The sequence below is a fragment of the Chenopodium album genome, chromosome 5, assembly GCF_948465745.1.
Source record: "Chenopodium album chromosome 5, dcCheAlbu1.1, whole genome shotgun sequence".
Taxonomy (NCBI): Eukaryota; Viridiplantae; Streptophyta; class Magnoliopsida; order Caryophyllales; family Amaranthaceae; genus Chenopodium; species Chenopodium album.
The window spans coordinates 5199643-5211219 of record NC_137838.1 but is presented as its reverse complement, the minus strand read 5'-3'; the positions used below and the strand labels follow the sequence as shown (position 1 = coordinate 5211219).

General features: G+C 33.2%; 1 protein-coding gene across 1 annotated transcript; it reads left to right on the top strand.

Moving 5' to 3' along the window:
* The first annotated feature begins 6783 nt into the window (after nucleotides 1-6783).
* On the top strand, nucleotides 6784-11155 carry LOC145630171 (protein ABIL2-like). Its single transcript, XM_081682420.1, has 10 exons — nucleotides 6784-7270; nucleotides 8552-8689; nucleotides 8831-8913; nucleotides 9009-9159; nucleotides 9571-9670; nucleotides 9800-9889; nucleotides 9974-10118; nucleotides 10278-10366; nucleotides 10516-10637; nucleotides 10751-11155. Exons 2-10 carry the CDS (start codon nucleotides 8585-8587, stop codon nucleotides 10919-10921), a joined length of 1056 nt encoding a protein of 351 aa, XP_081538546.1. The 5' UTR covers nucleotides 6784-7270; nucleotides 8552-8584; the 3' UTR covers nucleotides 10922-11155.
* Nucleotides 11156-11577: the final 422 nt, after the last annotated feature.

Below are 11577 nucleotides of genomic sequence, written 5' to 3'. Positions count from 1 at the left end.
TGTTGGTAGTAACGATTCTTCAAATAATGACCTGCATTTAAATTAAATTCAAACATATATTAGGTTAATAACAAAATTATATTAAACTCTCCTGAATATATCTTACAACAAACTATATATATATATATTGTAATTTAAACTAGTAACACGTTAGACTAAAATAGTAATCAACTCGAGTATGTAACACACTCATTTTATGTTACGTACGTACCTTTGTTGCACGAAACTATCTTCGAAAAGGTGCCAGCAATTTTGAAGGTCGTAGCATTGAATCTCCATCTTAGGAAAATTATTAGTAGCAATTTCCATGATGATTGGAGAAAATGATCGAGTATAAAGAGAGTGATGAGAAAAGTAGGGAAATGTGTATTTTTTTGCAAAGATAAATAGAAGTGGGAAGAGTAATTTATTTGATGATTAAATTGGGAGTTTCGTTACTAATTTATATTCTTGTGATACTGTTTATTGTAAATTGTTACTATATAAATAACTAATTTATTGGGAAGACAATATACCAATAGCTAAAAAAGGGGGGATGCATTAATATGTTTTTTGATGCGAGTAATTAAATTGTTTTTTCACTTTTCATTTTCAGATAATTGTACCTTTTGGGGTTTTATTTATTTATTCATAAACTCATACATATATGATACATGCATGCATGTACATTATTATTTTTATTGTGTAAATATATTTTCACTTACTTATATAGAAATGGATTTGGCCTAAATTTGCTAATTTGTACACTAATGTAAGTATTTTAATTTGGTAATTTTGTGGTAAATTTATGCTTATGGGAAATGGACGGAGCATAATTGGATAAATTGATTAAATTCCTCACATTTCATTTTCAATTTTGTTTTTATGTTCAATATTTATCAATTATCATTGTTTTTTTTTCGTAAAAATAGTTTGGATTATGTAGCATAAAAATATTACGGAATAATCAAAATTTTCATAGTATTAGTTATTAATACGCGTTTTAATTTGTTGAATATATGATCAAAGAGTAACTTTCAAATACTAAAATTTCATTTTCAAAATCAACACATGAGATGGGGGAGTAATATCGCCACTAGTACATACGAGACATGCAAGACCAAACAAGTTAAGGGTAACCATTTTAACTTATTACGTTTGGACATAAGATTTGTTAAAAATTGTGGATAAACTAGTACGGAGTATATTCTAACTTCGTACTCATTTAATAAAAAAAAATAATACGGAGTAATTGTTAATGCATATAATTATAATAAGGAATAACTTTTTTTTTTTTTTGAGAGAATAACTTAAGTACTCATATTAGTTAGTGGGGAGATTTCAGTTACACGGGTGTATGTTGTGACAAGTTACTAATTAATTGCATGTTTAAAGAGTAAGTTATGTGAATTTAATTGGATATGATATATTAGGGGTTAAAAAACAGAAAAAATAAAGAGGTTAGTAATATTGAACTTAACGCTTAAATAAATTGTAATCATGAATTGTTAAAGTAGGCACTGCGCATGAGCAGCCAGTGTAATAAATTTACTGCTGGAGATAAAATCTAATCATCATCCTTATTTTATCCTTCCTTGTACACGATGCCTGTCTTACTTTTTTCTAGGTTTTTGTTGGCGGCTCTTTAATTTTTATCATGTTTTCTTTTGGAATTCTTTGAATCTTTTCATTTTTCTAATTTAAAAAAAAAAAAATTAGGAAAGGAAAATGTAATACATAACCCTAGCTTAAAACTACACATAAAAAGTTAAAAATGAAAAAAAAAATAGTAGAAATAAAATTATGAATATAACATTAAATACGAGTATTTATAAATTAATACGAGTACTATATTTAAAAAGATATAACATGCTTATTTTTAACATTAAGGGCTACATAAAACATCACCTATAAAGTAATCCTTTAAAAAAATGTACTACATATATTATAAGGTATTGTTTTTTTTTTTTTTTTTTTTTTTAAAAAAAAAAAGGATACTCCGCAGTGAATTAGTGATATTAGATAGTACTCGTATATACTAACCTTTAGAGTTATAAACATAGCCTTGTATCAAGAAAAAAAAAACACCAAGGGTTGCATATAAGAATCTTAAAATAAGAAAATACTATAATAAAAATAGATAAACATTAATTACATTAATCTACGTTTATACTCCTATTTTAAGAAATGTATTTAATATAATGATTATAGAAATGACAACATACTCCACCCTTCCCCAAATGTATGTCACATTTGCCATTTTAAATGAACCATAGGGTATGTTATGTTGAGCTTAATTTCAATTCAGTTTAGCTCCAGGCCAGTTAGTTCAGTTCAATTTCTATTTTCCTTCTCTCATAAACAATTCATTTTAGCTCTGTTCAGTTCAGTTCAACTCTAATCACTTCAGTTCAGTTCAATTCAGTTGTTTTCAGTAAATTGGAACATGCCTTAAATAATCTACCCATTTCTTATTTGTACTACTTCCTCCGTCTCATAATACAACTAGTGAAAATATAAAAACGTGGATATTAGCTTCAATTTTGGAATTTTTTGACTTTTTTTCACCCGGAAATAAAAACTACATAAATGTTTACCATGGTCCCTAATACCTTCCGGGAGTCCAATTGGTCGGGTGAAACCATCCAATTTGCCTATAAACAACCAATTTCCTGGTTTACAACTTGCAGCGATTGCATTAACTCAAGCCTACCACAAACATTTAAGACAACATATAATGATCATATATGGTTCCAAACGACATTATATGACCCCGAGATGTATCCCTAAAATCTCAATGTTTTTCGTCACCGGCATCGAAACATTCGAAATTTCTCAAAAATCATGGATATTAGCCTTCAATTTTAGACTTTTTTGACTTTTTTTTCACCTGGATATAAAATTTGCCGAAATGTTTACCATGATCCCTAATACCCTCCGGGAATCCAATTGGGTGGGTGGAACCATCCAATTTGCCTTTAAACGGCCAATTTACAACTTGCACCGATTTCATTAACTCAAGCTTACCAGGAACATTTATGACAACAAATAATCATCATATATAGTTCCAAACGATATTATATGACCCCGGGATGTATCCCCTACAATCTCAAGGCTTTTCGATACCGGGCCTCAAAACCTCCAAAATTTCTCCAAAAGCATGGTTATTAGCCTTTAATTTTGGAATTTTTAGATTTTTTTAGCTCAAAAATAATAATTTCCGAAATGTTTACCATGGTCCCTAATACCCTTCGGGCCTTCGGAAGTCCAATTGGGTGGGAGGAACCATCCAATTTACCTTTAAACGGCCTATTTGCCGGTTTATAACTTGTAAAGATATGATTTCATTAACTCAAGTCTACCACGAACATGTATGACAATAAATAATGATCATATATGGTTCCAAACGTCATTATATGACCCCGAGATGTATCCCCAAGAATTTCATGACTTTTCGACAACGGGCCCCGAATCCTCCAAAATTTCTCAAAAGCGTTGATATTAGCCTTTAATTTTGAAAATTTTGACTTTTTTTGCCCGAAAATAAAAATTTTCGAAATATTTACCACGGTCCCTAATACCGCCCGGGAGTCCCATTGGGTGGGTGGAACCATCCAATTTGCCTTTAAACGACCAATTTACCGGTTTACAACTTGCACCGATTTCATTAACTCAAGCCTACCATGAACATTTATGACCACAAATAATGATCATATATGGTTCCAAACGGTATTTTATGACCACAAGATGTATCCCCTAGAATTTCAAGACTTTTCGACACCGGTCCCCGAAACCTTCAAAATTTCTCAAAAAACGTGGATATTAGTCTTCAATTTTGAAATTTTTTGACTTTTTTTCGCCCATAAATAAAAATTGCCGAGATGTTTACCACGGTCCCTAATACCGTCTGTTAGTCTCATTGGGTGGGTGGAACCATCCAATTTGCCTTTAAATGACCAATTTATCGGTTTACAACTTGCACCGATTTCATTAACTCAAGCATACCACGAACATATATGACAACAAATAATAATCGTATATGGTTCCAAACGGCATTATATGACCCCGAGATGTATCCCCTAGAATTTCAAGACTTTTCGACACCAGGCCCCCGAAACCTTCAAAATTTCTCAAAAAGTGTGGATATTGTCTTCAGTTTTGGAATATTTTGACTTTTTTCGCCCGGAAATAAAAATTGTCGAAATGTTTACCATGATCCCTAATACGGTAATACCCCCCGGGAGTCCAACTTGGTTGGTGGAACCATCCAATTTACTTTTAAACGACCAATTTACCGGTTTACAACTTGCAAGGATTTCATCAATTCAAGCCTACTACGAACATTTATGACAACATATAATGTTCACATATAATGTTCATATATTGTTCCAAACGACATTATATGACCCCGAGATGTATCCTCTAAAATATCAAGACTTTTCTACACCGGGCGCCTTCAATTTTTAAATTTTTTGACTTTTTTTCGCCTAGTAATAAAAATTGCCGAAATGTTTACCATGGTCCTTAATACTCTCCGGGAGTCCAATTGGGTGTGTGGAACCATCCAATTTGCTTTTAAACGACCAATTTACCGGTTTACAACTTGCACCGATTCACTGGTTTACAACGACCAATTTAATTAATTTGCACCGAACCTGACTTGAACCGAAATTGACCCAAACCCGTTTTAACCCGTTAAAACCCGAATTTAACCCGACTTGTTACTAACTTGACCTGAATTCAACCCAACCCGTTCCTAACCCGACCCGAATTTAACACTACCTGTTACAAACTCGACCCGAAATCAACCCGACTTGTTATTGACCAGACCCAAATTCAACCCGACTTGTTATTGACCCGACCCGAATTTTACCAAACCTATTACTTACCCGACCCAAAAATTCAACCCGATTTGTTACTAACCCGACTCGAAATTAACACGACTTATTATTGACCCGACTAGAACCCGCAAATTATTGACTTAAACCGAACCCGACTCGAACCCGAGAATTACCCTAACCCGTGAAAACCCGAATTAAACCCGACCTATTGTTTACCCGACTCGAATGTAACCCGACATGTTATTAACCCGACATAAACCCGATAAGAAGTATGACTCGACGTGACCCAACTCAAGCATGACCCAACCCAAACCTGACCCTCATAGGTTATGGAATTAATCCGAGTTGACCCGACCCGATCTTACCCGACCCAAACCCAACCCATTTACCGGAATTAATAGCTCTACTAACATCACCCAAATAAAATATGTGCTCAAAGATGGCCTTATTCTTAAAAGAAGGCCTTCTTATTAGTACTCGTACAATATCCTAAACACTACTCGTATAGTCGTATCCTATAAAGTGATAGTGACGAATTCGATCAATTAAGTCAATTGTCATCCATAATGGAACTTATATGGAAGAATATTTTTGTACAAGTATGCTCATCTCCGTAATTTTCGCAGACCAGAGGTTAGCTATGGGGCATAGATGTTTGTCCACACAATTTATATAGAGTGCTAACACATGAGAAAGAGGAATCAAAATTCAAAAAAGAAGTCAAATGTAAATAATGAATTTTGAGATAATACCAAAATAAACCTAGTGTTCAAGTCAATGAAGTCATGGTTTTTGTCCCTACTTGTTTTGTACATAAGCATATGACTTAAAATTAGATTTGCTTGCCACCCTCGAGTTCTATAATCTATACTCAAAAGTTTTACCCTTTCTACAATTACAATTATTTACAAAGAGTCAAAGACCATATATAGTTTCACATAAGGCGAGGTATTTTATACAATAGGGTTAAAAAGATTCAACTAGTTATGTGTTTTTATCATACTTTACTTTTAAAAGGGTTAAGTTTTGTGAGGTTGGCTTTTGTACAATTATTAAAGTTGTGCCTAAAAATAAAGTGGCCTTATGATATTGTTTATCCTTTCTTTGTGTAAGAATGTCTACTTTTGGAGCTTTTGAAAGTAAAATATGGTGATTACTGATTAATATGATAAGAGTGAACTTGTTAAAAAAAAATAATGGTGTTAAACTTATGAAATCTAAATAATTCAATACCGTTGATCTTTTGAATATTTGTTTGAGGTAGGGGTGTTTAAAAAAATGTTTTTTCTTTTATTTTTTTTAAAAAAAAATCCACTTATTCCGATCATATTAGATTATATCATTATAATGCCTGATTTGACTCGCAAATTCCAAGACCCAAATCTAACACATAACCAACTAGAAACAACTAAACAAGAAACTAAACCAAATATGAATTTGTGACCTAATCGCAACCTAACACCAATTTGACCCGACGTCGACAATTTAATCTAATTTGTCTAGAGCCGGCCTATTACCAGACCAACATGATTTCAACCCGACAAATACCTAACGTAAATTGAGTGACCTGATTTATTGTGGACTATATTACTCAAATTCATGATATCATATTAAGATAATGTGTATTTTACTTTATCTCAAGCTGATTCAAATCGGTTTTGGTTGGGGTCATATTGCAATACAACGTAAATAAAGACTTTGTATAGCTACAATCTAAATTTAGTTTGAATAATTATTCCAGTCAGTTTTATCCGATCTACACTATAGAAACCGGTTATGTAAACAAGATGAAGTATTTTATTTGTTTGATGGGATAATTGCAACATTCTCACATAGCCAAACAAGAAACAACCCCATTATTCTAATTTCCACACCAACCCATGAACAGAATTAGAGCTGACCTACTTACAAGAAAAAGAATCGTTGAACAACAATCAAAATAATAAAAAAAACCAATAAAGTGACCCACCTTAACTATAATCATGATTGATACTTTCATACTCACTTAAACTCCCCCAAATCTTTATTTTATAATTTTAATTTCATAAAATTAAAATCAAAATTAAAGAATTAGTACAATTTCAAAACCCCAGTCACTCCGCATTCCATGCTAGAAAGCAACCCAATTCCTGCTCTTCTGCTTCCGACGTGCTCCCCTCTAATACCCTCCAACTCCAACTCCACTTCTTCAATTTTTTCATTCTCAATTTGTCATTTTCTTTAGTGGGTTTTCCTAATTTTTTCCATACCAAACCCAAACAAAGACCTTGCTTTTAATTTCACCTGTCTTTTTCTGTTGATTATATACCCTTTATTTGATTTTTCACTTGGGTTTTTCCTAGATTTTTGGGAGTTTTCTTTGCTTCTATTTTCAAGTCAGCTGCCAAATTTTGGTGCAAAAAAGGTTGAAACTTTGGGTGTAATTTTGGTCACAGGATCCTATAATCAAGGTTTGATCTCCTCTCTATAATGACTTGTTCTTACTGTTAAAATTTTGAAGTTTTTAATTTATTTACTGTGATTGTTTAAATTGTGGAATTAATTGTATGAAATTTCTTGAGCTGGGTATGGTGGAATGTGGTTTGATTGAGTTGGGTGTGCTGAGTTGTGGTTTAATTTGATGAATTAGTGTTTAGAATTTGAATTTATTGAGTTGGGTAGGCTGGATTATGATTTAATTTGATGGTTTTTGTTGTTGAAAACTTTATTATTAAATAAAGGTAATAAATTGTTTTTATTGTGTAATAAGATCAAGAAGATGACAGTTGAAGTCTGAGAACTGCATAAATGGACTGTGACAAATTGATTTTATGAAATGTTATTGCTAATTGCAAAGTTTTTAAAGGTGGGGTCTTTCTGATTTTAATGCTTATTATTATTTTGTACCTCTAATTTTTTTTTGGTGAAGGTTGGATATTCTTTCCTCCTCTTCTTCTTTAATGTCTGAAAAATCTTAATTTTTGGTGTTTTTAAGGATTTAGGGAAACACTTTTGGCATTTTGTTTCTCTTTTAACAAGTGAGTATTGCTGAAGATTCAGACAAAGTGAAGAGACAAATTGTGCTGTTTAATTTATTTTTAATCTGTAAAATGGCAGTTTAGTTATGATTTTGCTTTGTGGGTAGTACAGAAATATGGATAATTATTAGTATAATACTACTTTTTCAACATGTCCTGCTGAAAATCAGTGATTAGATATCATTTTACTCTAAACACTTCTGTTATGATACTCTGTAGTTATTCTGTAAACAAAAATGATTCCCTCATTTGGGACATGCTCAGGATGGAATTCGGATTAGTCGGAGTTCAGTAGATTGTAGATTACCGGGTGGGTGTACCCTATAAAAAAGTCATTTCCTAATGTCCATCTCCTTATTCCTTTAATTCTTTATTTTGTTCTTGGCTTCTTGCTGTTGCATCTACTGGATATTCAAACGAGAATGTTTTGCACAACTGTCAATTTTAGGTCACAAATGGGTTTTCGACTTTTCTCTACTCGTAGCTTTTTTTCCTTTTGCAGAAGTTGAATGAACATAAATTATAGGATAAAATGCGAAAGGTGTTTTCAAGAGCGATTTTATGTTCTCTTTTTCTTTTTCCTATATCGTGGGGGTGGAGGGAGGACCACAGGAGTTAAGGGAGCTATATATTTGGAATTTCCTTCTCATTCTTCAACTTCACTAGTAATCTAGTTTGGGCAATTGATTGAACAATTGGTGGTGGTTGTTGCAGGATTAAGAATTCTGAAGTTCATTGCTCTCCTTCATGGAGACTCTAAGTTCTGCCGCTACTCTGCCTATACATCATCGGACTTCCAACTACGATGAGACGTCTATGCATCAAAGTCTTCTCTTTGCTGACAGTCTTAAGGTATAATCCTCAATCCTCGTACTTGCTTACTTTTGTGCAATGGAACTTGCTTTGTGTGCTACCAGACACTTCAAAGATATGTTGCCAGGTTCAGTAGGATAACTGTAATCATTTTAGTGTTTTCTTTTTATTGGTAATTAGGATTTGAAGAATTTGCGAACTCAGTTGTATTCAGCGGCTGAGTACTTTGAACTATCTTACACAAATGACGATCAAAAGCAATTGTAAGGCGCTAGCAGTTTGATTATTTGGAGGAAACCTTTGTCTAAATTTTGACAGTTTTTCACTAATTTTTGCTATTTTGTGCCCTATCATGCAGAGTTATTGATACATTAAAGGATTATGCCATTAAAGCTTTGGTGAACACGGTAGACCATTTAGGTTCAGTAACTTATAAGGTAAATGATCTTTTGGAAGAAAAAGTTGAAGAAGCCTCCGAGACAGAATTTCATGTGTCATGCATTGAACAGGTAAATTTTTGTTTTCCCATCATACACATGTATGTTGCTGGCTCCTTAATTTTATCACTGTAAAGCTTGTGATGAGCAGGAAATCATATACTTGTATAAAATTATATAACCCTAATGTTTGCATAGTATTGTATTTGTTTACTTCCTGAAACATGTTGAATTAATTGATGATTAAAAGAGATAAGTGACCGTCTAAAACTTGGAGCAGTTCGCCTGTTTTGTGTCAATGAACACTTGCAGAAGGCCCAAAAGTAATAATACTTATCTTTGTGGCTTCGGATTTGGTGAAGGCAATAAAAACTCTTGCGATTTGAATGTCTTTTCTGTTTTTCACCAGAACAACCTCTCTGCTGTAGTTGGGGTAGTTTAACATGCCTCTAACCCTTCCATTTTTATGGTCCTTTGTCTTAGAGATTACGCACATGCCAAGAGTATATTGATAGGGAGGGCATGGCCCAGCAATCATCAACTACAGATACGCCAAAATACCATAAAAGATATGTCTTACCAGGCAAGAACACGATCCTCTTTGTCTGTGATTGTGAACTTCAGAATAACTTTCCCTTACATTTGCCTCATGCAATACTTACAATGACATAGTTTTTCTAATGTTTATATTGCTTTGCTATATTTATAACAGCTGGTCAGACCATGAACAGCAGCAATCTTGCAAATTTGAAATACAGAAGTTGCGGCATAGATGAAGATGACTGGTTTCAATTCCGGAGTGGTAGGTTTCACTCTTGTTCAAACTGTTGCTGCCTTTTTATTACTAATGTTAATCATCCTATTGCTCTTTAATTGTTCATTTCAGCTATTAGAGCCACAATAAAAGAGTCACCATCCACAATTAGAGAGACTCCATCCTCATTAAGAGAGACGCCATCCTCATTAAGAGAGACACCATCCTCTATTAGAGAGACACCATCCTCTATCAGAGACACATCCTCCTTTATCAGGTAAATCTTTCTTCCAAGATTTTTTTTTGTTCATTGGACTTGTCTTAGTACTGCTTTTTCTTCTTCTTCTTCTTCCTTTTTTTTTTAAAATATATATATATATATATTTAATTTTTTTTTTATAATCATTTGACTAAATTTGAGTACTATGTTAAGCAGAAGAGGGCGCTCTACTTCGCCTGCTCCTAGACCATCCCGGTTACCTGGATCATTCTCTTTTACCAGCTCCACACCCAAAAAAGAACAAGGTCTTTACTTTAGATATTTTGTTACTTTTTCGTCCTTTTTTTTTTTTTTTTTTTTTTTTTTTTTTTTTTTTTTTTTTTATACTCGTAACATGGGTTTTCAGTTTTTCATATTGTTTTCTTCTCATTACGATAATTTTGTCAATAATCAGACAAAAGATCAGTTTCACCACATCGGTTTCCTCTTTTGCGTTCTGGGTCTCTTGCTTCAAGACCAACAACACCAAAATCCAGTAGGCCAACAACTCCAAATTCTGCTGTTGAAAGACATCGGGTAAGCATTCAAAATGTGTACGGTATTGTGGAAATTTCCAGCATCTTAAAATCCATTTTAACTTCAATCGTGCTTGTTATCTGAATCTGTGGAACTTTGTATGGTATGAACAGTATCTTTCAGAGTCATGGAAATCAGTCTCTATGCGAGTTCATGATGAGAAGGAGAAGCCAAAGGAAATTGAGCGACACCCCAGCAAAAGTAAGCGTCTGCTCAAGGCATTGCTCAGCAGACGGAAGTCAAAGAAAGATGAAACATTATTTACTTATTTGGATGAATACTGATAAAACTATGAGAATTTGCCCAGAAAAGAAGCTCCATAATATGGTTCATGGGCAGTATTTTGCAGTTATTATTTATTCTAATATTTACACCGGAAAGTAATTGTAATTTGTTCCACATAAGATGTGAGATGTGCTAAAGCCATCATTCAGCTGCTATGTATCATATGTATTACAGACTTACAGTACTTCGTATTAATTAATTTTATCGGTACTAATACAAGGTCCTTCACCCCTTGTTAAAGTCTCAATTCAATAACTACTGTAATTTACGATATAATCAAATCAAGAAAAAGCGATAATTACCACTTGTCAAATTAAATTCTTTGGAGTTAAGGATTCCCTAACAGGCAAAACTATGTAGTCATGTACATTCATATCTACAATAAAGACATCTTTCTACAGGATACTGTATATTCTTTCTTGGCTTATATGAAGTATATTTTTGTTCATTCATTTAAGCTAATCCACCAGTTTTCGATGAACATATGATGAAACTGCCATGGTGATATTCATTTGCTCCGAACCACGAGCTAATTATTCATGAGTTCTCGACTACTAAGTTGCCAGACGTTAGACAGTATATCAGAAAAAATGCTTACTAAAAAGGAGTCAGTAGCTACCAAAAAGACACAAAGTGTAGATAACTATGATGAAAT

Bases quoted from the DNA above. Each gene is read 5' to 3' on its own strand.
- LOC145630171 (XM_081682420.1), top strand. From the start codon at position 8,585: ATGGAGACTCTAAGTTCTGCCGCTACTCTGCCTATACATCATCGGACT. The intron at 8,914-9,008 runs GTAAGGCGCTAG...CCTATCATGCAG, and splicing joins AATGACGATCAAAAGCAATT to AGTTATTGATACATTAAAGG. The intron at 9,160-9,570 runs GTAAATTTTTGT...CCTTTGTCTTAG, and splicing joins ATGTGTCATGCATTGAACAG to AGATTACGCACATGCCAAGA.